The 22069-nt window shown below is 37.7% G+C and overlaps 2 protein-coding genes across 6 annotated transcripts in view; both read left to right on the top strand.

Moving 5' to 3' along the window:
• Ranbp3l (RAN binding protein 3 like) overlaps positions 1-17240 on the top strand; it is a 54397-nt gene extending 37157 nt beyond the window's left edge. For 2 of the 3 annotated variants that reach the window (XM_047554687.1, XM_047554689.1), the window contains exons 9-15: positions 1773-1854; positions 4337-4439; positions 4748-4878; positions 6217-6337; positions 8438-8580; positions 11269-11461; positions 13277-14077. In XM_047554687.1, the coding sequence (XP_047410643.1) occupies positions 1773-1854; positions 4337-4439; positions 4748-4878; positions 6217-6337; positions 8438-8580; positions 11269-11461; positions 13277-13320 (817 nt within the window). In that variant the 3' untranslated portion in view covers positions 13321-14077. Of the gene's footprint in view, positions 1-1772; positions 1855-4336; positions 4440-4747; positions 4879-6216; positions 6338-8437; positions 8581-11268; positions 11462-13276; positions 14078-17071 lie in introns of those variants that run through there. The other variant, XM_047554688.1, reaches the window with a different exon arrangement.
• Positions 17241-18191: 951 nt separating this feature from the next.
• The window catches only part of Nadk2 (NAD kinase 2, mitochondrial), a 45702-nt gene continuing 41824 nt past the window's right edge, over positions 18192-22069 (top strand). Inside the window, exon 1 of one of the 3 annotated variants that reach the window (XM_047555993.1) lies at positions 18192-18773. In XM_047555993.1, coding sequence (XP_047411949.1) covers positions 18480-18773 — 294 coding nt within the window. In that variant the 5' untranslated portion in view covers positions 18192-18479. The remainder of the gene's footprint in view (positions 18774-22069) is intronic. The other 2 variants (XM_047555995.1, XM_047555994.1) reach the window with 2 other exon arrangements.

The following is a 22069-nucleotide window of genomic DNA, read 5'->3' as shown; positions in this document are numbered from 1 at the left end:
ATATCTCTGCTATTTAAATATCATCATATTAATATTGGATTGTCTTAATTATCTATTTGACTTGGGTGAGTATGTTTCAAAACGTACAACTAAAATTTTAGCTAAGCGTTAATTATCTGGTTGTTAGATTAGTCTTCCTCTTTCTCTTAACATTCCTTTTCCCCCTCTTTTTAATTATTTTTGGTATTATCTATTATTTATTGCTATAAACTGTATAGACAAAAAGAGAAGTGGTATAAATCTACAAGATGGAAAGTTATTGTTTCTCAGCAGCACTGTGACAAAGCAATGTTTGATCAGAGAGAACATTAAAACAGCTGTGGACACATTGACTTACTTGAGTAGGCTCCATCTGGGTGCCCTAGCAATTGCCCACTGTGCATGGTGGGGATGCAAGAGGGAATCCTGAGCATATCTGCCTACAAAGAGAGGGCAGCATGTCTTCAAGTTTCTCATCCTGCAAAACACTTTCTTATTTTTGGTACAAGGCACTAAACCAAGGGCACTTAACTGCTGAGCCACATCCCCAGTCCTTTTTATTTTTTTATTTTGAGATGGTCTGGCTAAATTACTTAGGGTCTCACTAAGTTACTAAGGCTGGCTTTGAACTCAGGATTCTCCTGTCTCAGCCTCCCAAGTAATTAGGATGATAGGGGTGTGTCACCTCACCCAGCTTCTGCAAAATACTTTTAAACAAAGTAGGATGCACTGTGCTACATCATATATAATGGAGTATAATTTCTCATTCTTCTGGTTATACGTGATGGACAATACGACCGGTCGTACAGTTACATATGTACATAGGGTAATAATGTCTGATTCATTCTATTATCCTTCCTACCCCCTTCAATCCCCTCTACCTAATCTAAAGTAAATCTATTCTTTCCTAGCTACCACCCGCCCACATTGTGAATTACCATTCACATATCAGAGAAAAAATTTGGCTTTTGGTTTTTGGGGATTGGCTTATTTTGTTTAGGATGATATTCTCCAGTTCCATCCATTTACAAGCAAATGCCATAATTTCATTCTTCTTTAAGTCTGAGTAATATTCCATTGTATGTGTATGTATGTGTATATATCTCTCACATTTTTTATGCATTCATCTGTTGAAGGACTCCTAGTCCTGTAGTTTCAATATTGTGAATTGAGCTGCTATAAACATTGATGTGGCTGCATCACTGTAGTATGCTGATTTTAAGTCCTTTGGGTACAAGAAATGGGAGAGCTGGGTCAAATGGTGGTTCCATTCCAAGTTTTCTGAGGAATCTCCAGTGCAAAATACTGTTAACATTAAGAAAAAAAAAAAATCTGGGTGGTAAAAAATTAAACCAATGCATGCTCAAGTGTAATGGACAGGACAGATCAGCTTTGCTTTGACCCTGAAGATCTCTGATTGTTAAAAGCATCATTGGCCACTTGGGGCAGAAAAGACTGCAGATTAGAGATTGGAAAGGCTGTGCCCAGACAGCAAAAAGTGAAGAGGGGGCAGCGCTCCTGACTGAGCTCTCAGCCAGTGCGGTGAGGGCATCAGATTGCGTGTGTGGGTGGGTGCCAATGCTGTAGCAACTGGCGAATATTTTGAAAACTACCTTTGAACAAACCTACCTCAATTTTTCTGTAATTTTTCATTAGCTTCAGATAAACAGAAGTTGTCAGAAAATATGTATGCTTTATATACATCTATTAAATCATTAGATTATTTTGCTGGCTAAGGTATAAAATGCTCATCCATATACTTAAAATAGCAAATGCTTCTTTATTTTTCTTAGATGTCAACCAAATGGAAAGTGTTCTTTTAAAAGCTGCAGTTCTGAATTTGTCTTTGGAGAAAATATGGTGGAAAGAGTTTTGGTAAGAATTTGGTGTATATTTCTACCACAGACAGAGATGTCATTTCAAATTTCTGAAGACAAATGAATTAAAAGCAATGTTCAATTGGAGCATGCTTTTCAACTCCTGGGTTCAAAGGCACATTTTCTTGCTTTGACTGAAAAGATTCTCTTGGGAAGCATGTTCTAGTTAGAATACTAGACAGGAGCCCACAGAGTAAGGGAACTGCATGATTATAACATTATGACTGATGGGATATATTAAATGGTTCTTTGACTCATATTAAACCAAAGGTGCCCGAGGAAATCCCAGAATTATCTGTAATAGTTAGATAAGCTCAACTGGTAATGATATTTTAATATCATTTTTAATAGCACTTTTATAACAAGATGCATTGAAAATCACTTAACGGTGTGTTCTTATTAATCACAACCCTACTCTTTAAGCTCTTACATCAAAAAGCATCATTATAGCATTTTTGGTAGGGTTGTGAGGAATATCATAGGGCATTCCTTGCCTATGGGAATATGTTACCAAGTGAAAATCCCTAACTATTAATGCTATCATCCTTATTTAATACTGAGTGTCACCCTGGGTGCACCTGCTGCTTCGCTCTCTACAGAGCTGACTCCTAAGAGCGTGATCGGCAGTGGGAAATTGAACAGGGACGTGGAATCTGTGGGTCAGCAGTGCCTGGGATTTCACCTGGCCCTTCGCACCTTCACGCCTTTTCCAGCTTTCATCCAGAAAGCAAGTCTGCAACAGACGATGGGAAGCTGGCTTGTCTTAGGGTCTCCGGTTACATCAGAAATCCTACGGAAGCTGCAAAGATTTTTAAATTTTTATAAAGGCTCAGATTACTAAAAGGACAAACTCACAATGCCAGCCTATTTCAAGTTTTTTTTTTAGCACTTTCATAGATGATTCATTTTTAAGACCTTGATTATTCTCGACCTGCCTCAGTTTACTCCTCAATTCCAATAGCTGCATTGTAGCTTTTTGTTTAAAAACACCCTCTGCCACTCCCAAGAAGAAGGGCAAATCTACCAGCCCTAGAGCTGCTGACCTACATCTCTGGATATTAACCAGAATGTGCCAAGCTCCAGGGTGAAGTTCCATGAGATATATTTAGGCACGTTTGTTCTGTATCATTTATTTCTAAGTTTGACACTAGATTAGTCACAGCTTCTGTGAGCTGTCAGACACAATTAAGATGCCTTATAATCCTCACAGGATCAACTTGAACAGTCAAGTCAATTTACCAGTCATGGATTGAGTTCCTAGGTACATGAAGCATTAGTCTCAAGTTTGGCTGTGTATTAGAACCATCTGGTGAGCTTTTAAAGGATTTCTTATACTGGGGCCTCATCCCAGACCAGTTAGGTCAGAATCTCTGTGGGTGAGGTCAGGTGTCAAGTGATTCTAATGTACAACGAGGTTTAAAAAGTGCCCGAGTGGTTATGTAAAGCCAAAAGAGTCATGTACCCCAGAGGGACTTATGACCTGGTAAGAGGAGACAGACAGATGTCTACACAAACAAACCACCCTTGGGACCACAGAGGTTTGTTTTGAGAAAACACTTGTGCACATATCTTATAGAAATTTGAAATTTGACTTACAAAAGTACTTGAGCTTCCTATCTCTTTTAGTTCGTAGTAGCCTAAGGATAACGGGGAACCACAAAGATAATGTGTAGTTTTCCTCTAGTCTTGTAACAAAACCTGTGGTCTTGTGCTTTGGGGGCCAGGATGCACTACTGGCTTGTTGGTTGACCATGTGCTTTTTAAAGAGAATCATTAAACTTTCAGACTCAGAGTTTCTATTTTCATAAGATGAAAATAGTTATGCCAGTCTCTACCAACTTTAAGGGAATATCTTAATGTCCAATTAAATCATGTGAAAGAATCTTGAGTTCATAAAAAAAAGAGAGAGATATGAATGTGAGTTCCAATTTTACATGTTCTACAGGTTATAAGTGGAATGTTGTTCTTTTTTCATACAGGCTTTGGTTATATCAGATGCTTAGAGCCCTGGGTATGCAGTCTTAAATGTGACTGTGCCAAATATTGTGTTAGTGGAAGAGTTCTGATTATTTCTATAAAGATGTTCTGTAACATCTAGGGGAGTCTCTGGACAACATTTTGGTTTTCTTCATGAAGTGCCTAGTTAGAGTGAATTTTAGGAATACAGAAATACCTTAAAATACAAATGATAGTTGCACTTCTTGGGAACTGCTATTTTCTTTGATCCCACTAGAACTTTCCCCATTGTTCCTGAGGCTAGATCCAGTGTGAAGGAGGTTGGTGGTGACCAGATTATGTTTTTTGAGGATCAAAACTAAGGCCTGAAACAATAGCAAAGAGTTCCCTGTTCCTTCAACAGGAAAACTGGAACAAAAACACAGCAACTGGGTTTGCACGTGAAGTAGTACAACAAAAGTATTTTTTGACAAATTGCAAATATATAGAGATAATATTAAATAATACATCTTTTTCCCACCTAGGGAACTCGAAAACTAACCCAACCTCAACTTGAAAATGATTCAAATTCCAAGCAAAAAACATTCAAATCTATTCTGAAATTTCCTATCAACTCTCCAAATTCAAGTAAGAATTCACTTGTAAAATATATAATTACTTTGTCCCCTCTTTTTTGTGTCACTTGTTTAATATCTATAAAACTTAAAAAAAACAATAATCTAGTATTTAAAAAAATTTTGGTAAAGATTAAAACACTTATTAAGCTTTAGAAAATGTATGACTTAATGCTATGGGGGAGTCAATAAGGAGAAACGCAAGTAGTTTGATTTTTTGTTCTTCGTGTAAGGAGACGTGTGTTAGCAGGAACAACCAAGAACCTTCACTGCAGACAAAATGGGACCTTTTATATGGTTCTTCCCCTCACTTTCTCTTAGGAGCAGACTCTATTAACAATACATCCCTAATTGAATCTGCTGCTGCTTTCTCTTCCCAACCATCTCGAAAATACTTGCTGGAGAAAATTGATGTTATAACAGGAGAGGAAGCAGAACATAATGTGTTAAAGGTCTGTATATCTCGTATTGCTCTTTCTGGTAGCACTTACATATATGGAATAAAGTTGCCCTTGGCAGGGCAATCTTAAAAAAATGTTGAAAGAAATATAGTTTTAATGAAGACTACATTGCTTAAATATAAATGTCAGAGGCTTCCAAAGCTCAAGTCAACTTATTGTTATCTTCCTCCATCTGTTTGTATAATTTTCAGGAAAATGGGTTGCTAGGTTTACAACCAACCATTCACATTAGATCCTTAGGAAGAAGATAGCCAAGGATCCTGCCTCAAAATAACATCAGACCTTCCTCTATACTTTTTATGCCTGCTTTTATAATCAGTGCTACTATCACATGGTTAATTAATTGTATTTACTGACTCTGAAAGTTTTTAAATGGTCATAAGAAGACAATTTCAGTTTAAGGTAAAAACACTTTTTTTTCCTTTTAAGAAGTTAGGTTTTTGTACAAATCCAGAATTTTATATTCAAATGTGAATATTCAGTACAAATGTATTATATTTGAGTGTTGAGTGGTATTCAGGTGCCACAATTTCATCATTTTTTAAGGAGGCAGCAATTTACCTTTGCCTTTCTCCTTCTACTTTTCTCTCAAGGTCTGTCCTTTCCTCCATGACCTACAGATGATTTCACTCTAAATAAGTGTGTCTCAAAACATAATCCTTGGATTAGACTAACTCCATCCTTATTGAAGTAATTGCTAGGGGTGAGGCCCTGACGTGCTGTATTTTGAACAGAGCTGTCTAGCTGATTCTTATACACAGGAGTGTTTAAGATCCACTGATAATCACTAAATTATAGTAAGCACTCTATGGTATTACATCATATTTCTCCGAGTTCTCATGCTGACTTTGAAAATTTTTAAGCATTCAAATAGTTTCATGAATCCTTTCAAATGTCATTCTGTAGTGCAAATATTAAGGTTAGTGTAAAAATTAGTATGTATAGAAACATGTTAAGTGAGAAAGCAGCAAGTATGTATGATAGTCTACCATTTACAGAAAAAAAGAAAGGAACATACATACATATTGGCACATATATATGTACAGATATTTCTGGAAGGATAAACAAAATGTAATAGTGGTTACCTGTTGCAGGAGTGGAAATTGTCAGATGGGGAACAAGGGTTCCCCATCTCAGTTTGTATGTTTTTTTTTTTTAAGTTATATTTAAAAATTGCATGCTTGTAAAAGTCAAATTTCAAAAGGTGGTTTATAAGTCATTAACGAAGGTTATTCCAGTAAAAGATCAAACATAAAAGTTTATAAGCATAGGAAATAACTTACTTCGAAAAAATTTATATATTTTATATTTTTTTAAATTGTCATTTAGATCAACTGCAAGCTTTTTATATTCAACAAAACAACTCAATCCTGGATTGAAAGGGGCAGAGGAACTTTGAGACTGAATGACACAGCAAGCAGTGACTGTGGAACATTACAGTCAAGACTAAGTAAGGAACCACTTTGTAAAGCCAGCCATGATCTCTCAGGGTGAAATGTCTAACATAAATACACACCACTTCCTGGACATGTGTTGCAAAACACCAATAAATCAGACCAAAAATTCTCCAGTGTACTCCAGGGGCTTCCCATCTCAAGGAGGCTGTCCTGTCAGACTGCCTGGGTTTCAGCTCTGGCTCCACCACTCACTAGCTGGTGACCTTGGGCAAGTTACTTAACCTCTCTGTCCTAGCTGAATCAATTTAAAATGGTGATAATTATAGTTCTAGACTTTTTGAGAGATTGTGAGAATACTGCATGGAAAGTACCTATGACAGAGCCTCAGACACACCTAAATAGTAATATTATTGTTAGAAGGAACATGATGCAAATAATTTTATGAAGTGAAAAGTTTCTCCAAAAGAAAATACCTGTTCTGTAATTTATTCTTGGAATCACAGACATGGCATGTGAGTTGGGCTGGAGGGTCAGTTTCTAAGGAAATAAGTGTGTGGTTATTAACTCCTGCAAGCAGAGGGATGATCAGAAGCTAACATCAAACTGAAAGATCAAAGAGATTCGGTGTGTCAGGTTTTCATTGCTGTGACAAAATACCTAAGATAAACAACTTAAAGGAGAAAAGATTTATTTTGGGGTCATGGTTTCAGTCCATGGTCAACCAACTCCATTGCTTTGGACCTGAGATGAGACAGAGCATCATCATAGCAGAAGGGCATGGTGGAAGAAAGTTCCTAACCTCATGGTGACCAGGAGGGAAAGAGAGAGGAAGGGGCCGGGTATAAAAAATACCCATGCCCCTAGTGATTTACTTCTTCCAACAAGTTCTCACCTCCTAGGGTTTCTATCACCTACCAGTAATGATATAAAATTATTGCTTTATGAATGGATTAATTTACTGAGACCAGAGCATTTTTGATCCTGTCACTTCCCAAGAGCCCCACCTCTGAACACTGCTGCATTAGGGATCAAGCCTTCAACAGATGAGCCTTTGGGGGACATTCCAGATCCAAATCATGATGTTTGGCAACCAAAAGGACACACTGAGTTTTGTTTGAAGGCCAGCTCTAAAAGTGAGCACAGGCAGAAAGCCAGGCATAGTGAGTAGGTTTGCCAGTTTTGAGAGGCCAAAATTTTATAGGAGAATACAGATAGGAGGTAGATTCAGGTACATGTATATTTGTCAAGTTTCAAAGTGTCAAATATCGGGCTCAAGAAATGGGTAAGGAATAGAATTCAGATTAAAAGAATAGGAACAGTGTTTTCACTGGCAGTAACTGGCAAACAGGTTTCTAAATAACTCAATCAAATAATATCCCAAGGCAGTATTAGTTGTTCTCTACTCTGGTTTAATTCCATTGCCTGCCAAAAAACCCCAAAGAAAGAAAGAAAGAAACAAACAAACAAAAAACTGAAACAAAGCCCTCAAACAAGTTTTCTTTTTATTGTGTAGGTAATATATGTTTATCATGCAAAACAAAAAATGTGGATCCACTAAAAGAAAAAAAAATAAAATCACTTAAAGGTCCATCTTCCAGAGACAGCTTCTGAACAGAGTCCATTCTTATGGGCCTTGTTCTTTGGATACATATATGTATACGTAGTTTGTGAAATTTGTGATTCATGGTGTTTGTGTTGCTTTGGAACCTGATATTTTCTTTTCAATGGTGTCCATGATTATTTTTGCACATCAGTCTATATTTCTGCAGTATTCTTAACAGATTCATAACATTCTCTTGAAATGCTACACTGCAAGTTTTCTAATTCCACTTTTTGGATGCTTAAAGCTTTTGTTTTAGTTGTCTCCATTACAAACAATTCTGGAAAAAATATTCTTTAAAATATTAACAATTTAAAAATAGTATAGTAAAAATATAGCTATAGCTAAAAATATAGTTATAGCTAAAAGAAAGCTCTTCAGCATAATAAAACCCAATATGATTTGAAAACCAAGTTAAAATCTAGTCAAATTATAACTTAAAATAGTGAAAATACAGTCTGACAAACAACTACAAGTTTTCAAAAATGGCGAGTTTCCTGGAAGGCCAAGGAATCAAGAACTGTAATCTGATATATTCGACTTCCTATTATAGTTATGCGTAATCAAGGCAGTCTGAGGCTGATCCTCAACAGCAAACTCTGGGCTCAGATGAAGGTTCAAAGAGCAAACCGGAAAAATTTGCAAATAACGGCAACTAATTTAGAAGACTATAGCATCAAAGTATTTTTAATTCAGGTAAGTGACAAATTTCAGTGATGGAGGATTATCCTTCTAATATATTAAAAGGTCTCTGCAATTCCTAATTTGCTTTACACTGTTATAATAATCTGTACTATTAGCAAAGAAATCAGCCATTCATTAGAGTTATTTGCAGCTTAATATAACATGTAAATTTTATGTGGAGTTCAGAAATTAAACCAAAGTCTATAGTAATAATTTAGTACCTGTCCAAGGTATTTGTATCATGTAGGCCGCCTAATTTACCCTTTTCTCTACTATTGAAATTGTGTCAACAATCTTCATAATTTACCAAAGTGACTTATTGTCAGGAAAGGCTCCCAGGAGGAGACTGGCAGAATCCAAAACCCGACGCTGTTACTGCAAGCTGAGATAAAGAAGGCTTTGGGATCACTGGAAAGGAGCCAGCGAGAAATGGAAAAATACAGGGTAGCAAGTTATAGTAACCAATCCAACAGTAAATTCCAATTCTGAACATGAGTCAATCTCCAAGGTAACAGGATGGGTGCACAGTTTAGCTGTTCCTGGCAGGAGGAATGCTTGACCTCAAATACAAGATCCAGACACAAGAGAGCTGCCAACAAAAAAGCCCCTCCCCTCTCTGAAAAAAGCTGGGTTTCCCTGGTGGGCTGAGACCCAGCATACTGGAGAATGCTGAAAATGCAAATGATTTAGGCAGATGGTAACAACACAAGTAAAGAGGCTTCCATAGAATAATGGAGCCAAAAAAGGTCTTTAAATTAAATTTAACTATAAATAAGAGTATTGTCAGGTGCAAGTGATGTTGAGTATTAAAATGTGAGAATAAGATAGTGTTTGAACCCTGTTTACCATTTAAGGAGATACTACTTTATTCTCTGCCAGGCCCAGATCCCCTTGTTTTGAGTGGGAAAGACCGTGTGCCCAAAACTGAGACTGAGACTATTTACCATGATTAGATTCCGCTGCTCAGTAACTAACCCATGCTGACTTTTTAAATTGTAGCATCTTTACTGGAGATAAGCAAATGACATGTAATAAAAATCACTCAAAATTCCAACTTCAGAGATGATTATTATTATTTTTAATTTGTTTTCAGAGATGATTATTTTTAACATTTTGGTTTTGTATTTACATAGGTTGAGCATATCTGATTTTAAAATTTGAAATCCAAAAATGCTCCTAACTCTAAAACATTGAGCCACATAGATCACCATAAGTAGAAAATTCCACACCTGATCTCATTCTATGGGACCAGGCAAAACATAGGCACATATTGTATAAAACTGCCTCCTACTATGTGTGATGGTGTACGTGGATAATAAGTCTCATGTTTAGACTTGGAACCCATTCTCAAGATATCTCATTATGTATATATGAGTTTTCCAAATTTGGAAAAATCCAACTATGTGTATATAAATATATGGGCAATACTGTTTATACCGTAAGGCCTCCAGGCAAGCTACTTAAACTTCTTTACCCTTACTAACTCATGTGCAAAATAAAGGAAAAGATAAAGGACTTATAGTTTGAGAAAATTTAATAGCTAAAATTATGAAAAACACATTTGTGATTTCACTCATCCATATAAATAAGTGTTTTCATGCTATTAAATAGTTGTACATTCTTCAAAAATTCTTTTGGTAGATGAAACAGTTCTATTCTATTATGCATTATAAATGATTCCATTAATCCCAATGTGACCTGAATGACAAAAACCTGGGATTCAAGTTTCAGCAATCTGCTGAGTAGCTGTAACTCAGATGAGTCCTTTTACCTTTATGAGCCACAGTTTCCTCATTTGTAAGGGGAAGAAGAAAATATATATTGAACACCTGTGCTACCTGCTTTTGCTAATACAAATGGAATAAACAATGAACCCGCTGATGATATTATAAGAATTAAAAAGAATATGATAGTAGTTAATATTATACCAATGTTATTGTTACCATCATTTTAATATTGATGACAAACATTAAAAATAAAATAGAAAGGGGGTATGGATTGTGGCTCAGTGGTAGAGCACTTGCCTAGCATGTGTGAGGCACTGGGTTTGGTCCTCAGCACTACATAAAAATGAATAAATAAAAATAAAGGTATTTGTCTCCATGTACAACTAAAAATTTTTTAAAAGTAGCATAGAAAATTATTGAAAAGCAAGAACTGCTGATGTGCTTACTGTAAATATTATAGATTGTTTTAACGAGCTTTGCTTCTCCACCAAGTTATGCGGTATGGAGAAATGTCTAAGCAAAGTGACTGAAAGGAAAAGAAAATCTTTTTTCTTTCTTAAGACAGTGAAGGAAAAATGGGCTTAACAGACTTCAATTCAAATAGAAATCTTAAATGATGGTATTTTACTTTCTCAATTTACTTTTTTATTTTTTGTGCAGTGTTGGGGATCGAACTCGGAGCCTTATGCATGCTAGGCAAGTGCTCCATAACTGAGCCACATCCTCAGCCCTGATTTTCTCATTTTAAAATGTATAAATTGGGACCTATTATAAAATTATTCACTTTACAATGCAACTTGGTTCAAAATGAATTGGCTTGTTATTCCTTTATTTGTAGGACTGTTTGCACTTCCTTATTCTTAATTTATGCTATACAATTTCCTCCTTATTAATAGGGAAAGATTAAAAATCTATAAAACGTAGCTAACATTAGTAAATGATTTGTATTCTTAACTTAATGATCCTAATGCAGGCCAGTGTCAAAGATACAGGATATCTGTACGCAGCCATACACCATCGTCTTGTTGCCCTTCGAAGCTTTGATAAGCTTCAGAAAGACGTCAATCAATCCGAAAGTCAGTCAGAAACAGTCCTCCAACAATTAAACTGTGAAAGCTGTGATGAGGATGAGGACGATTTCATCCAAGTCACTAAAAATGGATCAGGTAAATAACATGTCTTGTTTTAAAAAGAGGTTTAAAAGAAAAAGTTTAAAAAGAAATCTTAAGCACAATCCCTGGCCGTTTGGATTTTAGGAGGACAGGAAAATTCCTGCCCTCTATATGTGGTCATCATTAAGATTTTACCAAGTCAGCCTCATTGTGACTCATGCATGTCACTTGCCTATGCATTGCATCAAAAAACTATATTTTCACTGGGTGTGGTGGCCCATGCCTGTAATTCCAGTGGCTCAGGAGGCTGAGGCAGAAGGACTTTAAGTTCAAGGTCAGCCTCAGCAACTTGGCAAGACTGTAAGTAACTTATAGAGAGCTTGTCTCAAAATAAAAAATAAAAAAGGGTTGGGATGTAGCTTAGTTACAAAGCACCTCTGGGTTTAATCCCCAGTACCAAAAAACAAAAAACAAAAAACCACTATATTTTCAAATTTTAAACATTTATGTTGCTACCTAGAAACTAAACACTTACTCATATTTCTTTTTATGTGTTCTCATTCTCTTATTAACTATAATATGAGGAATTATAAATACATGTAATGGGGCCAAGAGGTAAATCTGGCTTGAAACCCTGAAAATCCTGTTTATTCTCCTTTTGAAATTTGGCTGCTTGTAAAAATAACTAGGTTGTACATAATCAATCTTCAAGTCTTCCTTTGCCTAGGGCAAAAAAAACCCTTCTATTTCTTCTATTGTGCCAGAATCCACAAATAAACTAAGGTTAAAGTACAGGCAGTAGTAAATAGATTTTTTAGGTTTTGTTTCAGTGCTTGTCCTAATGTGTGGATTTAAAAGTAATGGTCATCATTTTTTGGAAAACACATTGCCAAAGAACCAGTAAGCTTGACTTTGTTATATGCATGTATAACTATAACATTTAATTCTAATAATGTTACCCAAGAATTTTCAGTAGTAGTTTCACTTAGCCCTAAATTTTCTTTTACAGGGAACTGAGGAATATAATGAAAAAGATACTGTAGTAAAAAGCATTTTAAAACTTTTAATCATTTTTAAATCTTAAAGTTGTCTAATAAACACATAACGATTTATCAAAGAATACACATAAAACTGGATAAAAAAAAATCTTCCTTTGCCTAACACTAAACATAAAGATACAAGGAAAAATACATGATACATGCATATCGGGATTATAGTCTGCTTGACTCAGTGAGCCAGAGAACTAAGTGATACAAACTTTTATTACTTTCAACGAATCCAATAAACAAATGGTTTATTAGTCTGAAATATATGAATGAATAAATGTGATTATCTTTCATAAAAAATAAGATGGAGTCTATTAGAAAATGTGTGAGTACCCATTAAAAATGTCAATTTGAAATAGGTATTACATAACAAAATTCTCCCATCATCCAATAACACCTGCTTTTGATATTTATATCCTATCTCAGGAAAGGGTGGCATGCAACTAACTTAATGCAAAACAGTGGAAATAATGCAAAGCAAATGTCAATCAGATGAACTTCCTTTCCTCTGCCGTTATTTCCCCTTTTACACTTAATATCTTCTCCAGAAGGTATTGCAAACAACTGCTAAAATGTTTTGGAAGTTATAGAAAGTCTAAATTTTTGGACTTTGTTGCCTATGAATTAAGGAATGTTTTAACGATCTGAAATGTCATATTTGAAATTATTAGCAACATTTCTAAATGTTACTCATAAAACAGATTCACACCGTATTTTTTAAAATTTCCTTACCAGTGAGCATATTCATGTTTAGTTGCATTCAATATTAAATCTGACCTAAATATAACATTGTATAATAAAATATTTCAAATTTATATCACAGCTCCTTCTAGGTGGACCAACAGACAGTCGGTTGCCTGTTCATGAGTACTACCTATCATAAATATGACAACATCTATAAAACAATTGGTCATCCTCCTGAAAATATCAAACCATCCTAATAAGAAGATCCTATTCATTCCTTGAAGAGTTTTTACAGAAAAGTTGATATATAATTTGCTGCAATTAAAATTTTTCTCTTATATGTTTTACATTTTCTATTTTGATTATTGTAGAGAAAATGACAGAATATAAGAAATAAATGGACTTCAGAAGTTCAAAATTTATTGTCTTTGAAAAGAGTTAATTTTGAATAGGATTTAATAGCTACTTTGGACTATTCATCACATTGATGAATATCATACTTAAAGTTGTAAACTGTTAGATTCAATAAATAGCTAACTAAAATATTTATTTTTTCAGACATACATTATCTGGCCATAAAATGAATATTTTACTAAATTACGAGTCTCATTTCTTTAAAAAAATACTATAATTGTATAACATTTCATTAAATCATGTTTATCTTCTGGGAAATGTATATTTTTACTCGGTCTTTGGATTTCCTAACAATATAAGCTTCTATATTCAAGCATGAATTCCTTTGCAGAAAGTGTCTGTACTTGAACTTCTATCCATTGCATCTTGTATATGCTTGACTCATGGTCAGCACACAATAGTTACTGAATGAATGAACAAAGTGTAATACATTATCTATGTATCAAAAAAGTAAGTATACAAAAAGACAAAAATCTTACCTTGTTCTTTGCTTTATTTATGTAATTAAATTGTCGTTAATATTCTAGTAGGTGTGGTTGTATTGAGACCTTTTAAAAATGAATGTATCACATGTAGTCTTTTTCTTAAATTCCATTATTATGGTAGGCTACAGAAATTTCAACAATTGCACAACACAATTTTGATGTTTTTATTTTGAGATTTGTTTCAGAGACATTTTATGCATCATAGAAGAAAATTAGTCTCAGTACTTATAGCCATATTTCATTTTCTATACAGCTTGATTACTCTAGGGTTTTAAAATTACTTTTGATTAGGATCCCTAAACAATTCCACTATTAGAGGATAAAGATTCACAATTACAAAATGATTTCTGAAACTGTTTTGAATGATGACAATGTAATTGGAATAAGGGTATAACTTCACAAAATTCTACACTGATGAACAATATTCATTTAGAAGTATTCATGTGAAAAGGAAAGTTACACTACTTTTTTACCTTTTATAGTAATAAAAGCAATCTATCTCTCTATATATCTATCTAATCAATATTAAATTTAACCTTAGATAATGTCTGAAATTTTAGCATATGAAAGTGGAATTAACTCTTTTAAAGACTATGATTTGGTTAATATGTTAATTGTTCAAAGTTTTGCTCTTCACCAAGGACTGAGTAACTGTAACTTAGTATAAGCTACTCAGAGAGGTCTGTTCATTCTTCCAATGACTATAGAAATCACTTACTGCATAAAATCCTTTACCTAAAAATTAAATAGTGGCTCAGAAAATGAAGAGAGAAGCAAAGTTAATGTGAGAAAGGAAGAAAGAAAAGGTGGAGAAAAGGAAATGAGTCTTCAAAGGGAAGGACAGAAATAATGGAAAACGGGTATTTAGACTCTTTCTAGTCTTCTATCCTGTCTCCCTTCCCGTCTTCAGAAGAGTGATTCTGATGTAGCACACAGTGGAAAAGTCTCACTGGAAGCACAATATAAACAGGGAGACATTTGAAGAAGATTGTTAAAGTATTGATTCTCTTTTGTCTTGTAAGACCTTAGTTATGTAGGATTATTGTGATTGCACTGTAACTGTTAAAGTGAAGCAGAGAACAGAAGTCTTTATCTTCCTGATGGGAATGTTCTTCTTCCCACACTTGTGTGAGATGAAGCAATATTTTATAAATACCTCAAATATTTCAATGTTTAATTAATTCTACCATTTTCTTTGGATTACTCTGTATATATCAACACAAAAAACAGAAATGCTATTTCATTACTTGATGCTCTTGTCTTTTTGCAAAATTCCTTTCTCATTCTTGATACCAATACTTCACCCATTTAAATGTTTAGCCCATGGCATTTCCAGAAAACCTTCTTTAATTCTTAGGCTGAATTAAGACCCATTCCTCTAAATTCCTAAAGCACTATAGGCTTCAGGATACTCAAAGGCAAGGACTCTTTATCACTTAATCTCTAGCACCTAGTAGATGCCTGACCCAAGTATAATTTGATCTCTATTGGTATGTGTTGTATATGTAAAAGATATGGGCTAAAGCTGTTTGAGTAGCTGAAGTCAGGAAAGAGAAAAGGGGTTAATATTTGCCAATGTTTACTTTGTAATGGACACAGGGCTAGGCATTTCTGTATGTATCTACAAATTTCTGAGGTAGCTATTATGTTTTATAATTGGAGAAGGCCCAGAAAGATTAAGCAACCAGTTCAAAGTTCACAAAGCTAATAAAGGCTAAAGTTAGGATTTGAACCAAGGTCTTTCAAGGCCCAAGCTCTTTTCATTGCACAACACTGGATGAGCTCACTCAGGAGTGGAGGGGGATAATGAGGGAATAAGAGAAAGAGGGAGAGCAGAGACAAGGATAGAAGATAGGGCTGGGGATATAGCTCAGTTGGTAGAGTGCTTGCCTTGCATGCACAAGGACCTGGGTTCAATCCCCAGCAACACACACACACACACACACAAAATGGACAGGAGCTAAATCTTGGAGATGGGTTTAGGAAGGATTCAAAACAGGGAGCCAGATGGAAGAAACACCATTAGGGACTGATATACTGGGAGGCATAATAAAAGACTACAGGAAAACTGGTAGCCATTTCAAATGCTGTAGCAAGATCAAGTAATTTAAGGACTGGAAAATGTCTTGAGTTTCAGTCACATCATTTGGTAACCTTGGAAATGCCAGTAGTTAATGAAGTGGTGGGAATCTAGCTAACTGGTTGGGAGCTGAGTGACAGGCAGGGATGAGTCAATGATGAACAGATACTCTTCCAAAAATCTTGGCTGCAACAGGAACATAGGAAACATGTAAAAACCAGGGCTTGCAAGCTTCTTTCTGTAAAATTTTAATGTTGTAATAGACATAAACATGTTTAAATACTGAAGAGGAAAATCCAGTAGGGAGGGAGAAATCAAGATACATGGGGAGAGGATAACTTACCACAGCAAAGTTTTCAAGGAGGTGGAAGGAGAAGGGATCCAACTTAATGGACAAAGGGATATCATGAGAATATCTCAATGTATATTATACTTGTAGCTTGAAATGGAAGAGCACCAAAAATGTGTCTTTGTGAAGTGGGAAGAAAAGAGGTCTGAAATTTCACATATGCACAAGAAAACTCATAGCTTTGATCTTAAACAGGTTCTTAATTTTTTTGTCAAATGGATCAATTAACATTCACCCAGGCTTCAAAATTCAGTGTCATCTGTGACTTCTCTCTTCCTAATAGCTAATGAATTATTAAGTGTTAGAGTAGTGAGAATAAGAAGGATATCCAAGTTTCAGGTAAGTTACCTGCCACAGAAGTTAAGAAGTTACTTTAAGGTTGTTAAAGTCCAAATGGGAAAGAGTCAGTGACAAAAATTTTAAAAGTGAACACCTATCAGACTAAATTGTTTATGTTCCCAGTCTAATATGCTACCTGGCACACAGAAGGCCCTGAAAAAACAGAATGAATGCCAGTCCTGGTGGCTAGCTCAGAAACACAAGATTCCCTGGGTCAATGTGAGCCTGGTAGAACCTTGTAATCACCACTTTAATCTCATTTTACAGAGGAGGAATCTGAGGCCCAGCAAGAGGGAGTATAACCTGCCCAAAGTCCAAAAAGCTACTTACTGGATACTTCCAGGACTACAAAGTGGAGAAAGAGGGTGTCAAAGCAAGAAGAGATATCTACTGAGCAGAAGGAAATAAACACTACGGTGCCACTGAGCCACGAATCACACTTGATTCTTTCCCTAGAATACGACCTTTTCTTTCTATTCCCATTACTCTTACCATAGCCCAGGTTCCTATCTTTTCCCCTGTAACTATTCTAACAGCCTCTGACAGTCTGCTGTTCTCCTCTGGCATCCCTGTCTGCCCAACATTCCAAAGCCAGATCGATAGTCATCATTGTCAATAGTCAAACATTGCTTTCAACTCTTTTCCGGTTAAAAGCTTTCAAAGCCTAGAGGATAAAGTACAAATCACTAACTCGCAACCCTTCGTTCTTGTCCTAGCTAGTTTTTCATCCCTCTCTCCTCAGCTAGACGTGCTCCAATCAGCCTGACGCCTCTACCCATTATCCTCCAACTTGCTCTGAGACTTTTCTCTCCTCTGGCTGACGGCTCTGGTGGCCAGCAGGGCGGGCCGAGGGCCCCACTCTTGTGACTCCAAGCCTGGCTTGGTGCTCTTAACTCCTCCTGACAACCGCAATGCCTTCAGAACTAAACTCTGCATCTTCGTTTTACACTGGAGCCCGCAAATTGCGCAGCCGGCCCTGGACGGCTGTCCTCGACCCCTCGCTCAGCAATGGAGAGATACCTCAGCTATCCAACAAGCAATGATTAAATGCACACAGGGCATGTGATCTACTTTTATAGGCAACAATGAAAGAACCACAGAGGCAAAAGCGACGGGAACTTGCTTTCCCGCCAGGTGCTCAAAACCCCCGCCCCCAGCCCCCGCGCCGCCTCAGACCGGTTCCAGCAGGATTTCTCGAGGCAGCTCGATAGCCAAATAGAATTCCAGCCCTTTCCCGGGCCCCAGCCAATCTTCGCAGCCCCTCGGGCGCTGACGGCGCAGCGGGCTCTGATTGGCTGACGGAGTAAGCCTGGGTGGGCGAAGGGCGACCGCAGGAAAGGAGGTGGGGCGGGAGGCAGGGCCGCGGGAGGAGAGGCCACTGCGCAGGCGTCAATGGAAACGGATAAACAAACAAAACCCACCATCCCGAGGCCGCCCGCGCTTCCCCGCCCACCTGTCCCTGGCGTGGACTCGCCCTCCTCCCGGTCGCCCCGCTTTCCCCGCCCGCGGCAACGTCTGGGCACGTCCCCCTCGCGGCGCGGGCCACGCACGTCCCTGCACTTAACCTCTGCCGGCCCGGCGCGAAGTTAAAGGCCCGGGCTGCGCGGTCGGCGCGCTCTCCTGGAGGCGGGGTGCGCAGCAGGAGCCCGAGCCTGCAGCCGCGGCCGGGCGGACGATGACTTGCTACCGGGGCTTCCTGCTGGGCAGCTGTCGTCGCGTGGCGGGCGGCCGGGCGGCGCTGCGGGGGTCAGGCGCAGGAGGCCCTGCCGCGCGGCCCCGGCTCGGCGGTGACGGCGGCCGGCGGCACCTGGGGCAGGGACAGCCGCGCGAGCTGGCGGGCTGTGGCAGCCGCCCGGAAGGCGGCTTCCGCCCCTCGAGGGTGGTGGTGGTGGCCAAAACCACCCGGTACGAGTTCGAGCAGCAGCGGTACCGCTACGCGGAGCTCTCGGAGGAGGACCTGAAGCAGCTGGTGGGTTGCCGTGGCCCCCGCCGTTTTGTCTCGGCCCAGCCCCAAGTCGCTGCCTAGAAGGGCCGGGGCTTTGGGGGGTGGCTGCGTCCCCTCGGGCAAGACCTCTTGGGAAGACTCTTCTTTCCAGGGCACCCTTGGCGCCCCGCTTGCCTCTCGCTGTCCTTTCTCCTTCTGGCTTCGCCCGTGGACTTCCCTCGCGCGCGCGCGCGTGGGTTTGGATGGAAAGGGCGAGGGGACAGGGTCGGTGTGAAGGCAGAGACCTCCAGGCAGCGGGGCGAGGCTGCCCTTAGTTGGGGAAGAAGGGGTACTGAATGGCCCCGTAGGAGGGTCTTGGGGGTTCACTTGTGCCCTCGCCACCACTGCCGTCATCCCCTTGTTGGGTAAAGCAACTCCAGCTCCAAGAAAGGTGGGTAGGTGTCCTAAGATCTGGGTGCCCTGGGAACAGCTCCGGAGGCCGCCTCGAGAAATAGGGCCTAGGAGCGCCCTTGCGGGCTGCGGAAAAGAGGGCGAAATTACCGCGGACACACCCCCTTTTACTCTGCAGGATCGCGGGGCCTGGGACACTCCGGAAAGTCTTTCTGGGCGAGCTTTTAACATGCTGGAATGTGGCTGTCAGACAGGGATCTTAGCGCTTTGTTTTCAAAGCAGGGATGTCTGGTGTTGGAAAGCAAGGGAGGAATTAGACTTGAATATATGTTTTTAAGTGGAAAGATTAGAAAGTAAAAGGAGCCTCGGGTAACATGAAATGAAAAACCCATGTCTGTAATGTCGTCATTCCTCCACAGTAGACTATATTTAGTATATTGATATCTTTACGAAATATATAAATATAAGGGGTAGAACACTAAATTAGACCCCCCCACATACACAAACTTGAAAATTTTTGATACCAGGTCCCTATTCACCAGCTTTAGGAATTAAGAGAGTTACTCATACTGCCAAGATCAATATGTCTAGAAAAATCTTTTTGAAATCTGTGCACCAAAGGATTTGGAACTCCATCTGATCATTACGAGTTTAATACTGTAGTAGGCCGCCTGTTCTGAACACCTGGTTTTCTTTGTACTCTTCAATGTAGTCAGTTTGTAGACATCAAAATGCAATTGTGAATCTTTGCTTAAGTACTAAAGCTTCTTTAATGGGTTAATCGAAGAGGGCTCCTGCATTTACCTGATGGAAATTTAGGGGCAGATTTATTTTCTAAATATTTGAAGGTAGCAGTTTATAGAAAACATTTTGGAGCCTTTAAAAAATAAGTCAATAATGAACTGGAGGATAGGGCAGTTGAGTTTGTGTTAGAGATTGAAATTGGTGTGAGGTAGGGAATGGTAATTTCAGATGAAAGTACATTGTTTCTATTTTGGGAAAGGGGCGTGTCCTTTGGATTGTAGTCCTAATTTTGCAAGGTTCTCCTTTTAGAAATTGTTAAATGTCATGAATGCATAAATATTTTAATACAATTTTGTTGAAACCTCTCATTCCAATTTAAAATAGTACACTAAAACAAAAAACAGACGAAAAAGAATTAAAATAGTACACTCAGTGGGTGTAATCAAACAATGTGGGATTGGGGGTCAGACCCCTGGGCTCTGGTTCTTGTGTGGTTAACTTCCTATTTTTAACTTCTGGATGAAAATGATACTTTTTGTGTAGTATTTTCAGCTTTCTGTATGTGAAATGTTAGGATTGGACTAGATAACCTCCAAGGTCCTTTCTGGTACTGGCATTTTAAAAAAATTTTAAGGCTTCAGGAAAATAGGTGGCATCTGAATTGGGATGAACTCTTGGACTTCTGAACAACATTGCCACTAATAAAAACTATGTAGGGAAATCAGTAAGTCTTTAAAAAGCAAACTACCTGTGTACCCTCTCTGAGTGAAGAAATCACTGATAAATATTTGCCTATTGCTAGATAATTCTGTTTTGAATAAGAAAGCTTTGAAGTATTACTAATGGATCATAAAATACAGTTTTGTAATCATCAGGCCATGGAATAGTTTTTTTGTTATAATTTTATTGGATTAGTTCCTTACTAATAATAAATTATTTTGCATTTATATTAAGGCTAGTATTCAACAATGCCATAACATTAGATGTAGATCAGAGGTCAGAAACGGGCCAAGAATACTGGACTGAGTGAGGTTGACAAGGAATTCTGTTAATAGACTTGGTAAGAACATGAGTGTTTGCTGTGTTGTTGGGGTGAAAAGTACTAAGATATATTAATTGTGTGAATTGAATTTTAAAAAAGTGGCCAAATACTCTTCTAGCATGTGTCATGGTAACTTGGTTTTGTATCAAAGCATTCTCTTTTATTGTGATTTTTTTTTTTAAATGTAAAATAGGTCTCAATTGGGATACTTGTTAAAATGCAAATGGCAGATAAGGCCTGAGTGCCAGTGTTTTGTATACCCTGGAGCCTCGTGGGTTTCTAACTTTGTACAGTAACACAAAGTAGAGGGTTTCCTGTTGTTGGAGGTATTTAAGTCTTCAAATAAATGATGAGTAAGAAAAAAAAAATTAAGCAATTAGAGGAAATACCTTTTTAGTTGATAAAGCCTGTAGAGAACAGGATTACATTCTTCTAGCTGGGTTAAAGTTTTGACTTTCAATTATTCTTTTATACTGGTTACATTTCTGAGTCTTGGCTTTCTCCCCATTGATTGAGCAGATTTTTAGTCAAAGATTTTACCTCTCTTATTTCATAACTTTGCAAAAGCTAATGAATCTATTATTACAGTTTACTTGTGTTATAAGATATGTAGCTGTTGGTAGAAGTGTATCTTTTATTTATCAGGGTCCATAATGATCACAGATTATTCCTTTAGATGAATCGAAACTGATTTGGAAAGAGTTTTGATACTGGAAACATACCTAATTGACCAAAGAAAACAATTTTATTTTAATGTCTTTTAATATATATCAAATAAGAATTAGTTTTATCACCTTCATTCTAAGTCTCATAACTTTAGAGGCAACTTTCTTTAATAGTTCCCCTTTTTAGTTTTAGGTTTTTAAAAAAATTAATAAAAGGATAAAACAATTTCATTGAGTAGCACCTCTGTTCTTGGATATGAATTATTCCTATTAATTGCCTTCTTTACTGTTGTGGGAGGTCAGTGCCTTGGATTTTGTTTACCTTGTTTCCTGAAAAAGATGGTGCAGCTTAGGTTGTAGCTCTTAGGCAGATAATACTTTTGCCTCGTGGTATGCGGTAGGTGTATTGTGTGCAGTGTGAGTATTTTTCAAATTAGAGAACACGGTATGGAGTACTGCCAGAATCTTCTTTCTAACTG

This window comes from Sciurus carolinensis, chromosome 6 (genome assembly GCF_902686445.1).
Source record: "Sciurus carolinensis chromosome 6, mSciCar1.2, whole genome shotgun sequence".
NCBI lineage: Eukaryota > Metazoa > Chordata > Mammalia > Rodentia > Sciuridae > Sciurus > Sciurus carolinensis.
This window is presented reverse-complemented; position numbering and strand designations above follow the sequence as displayed.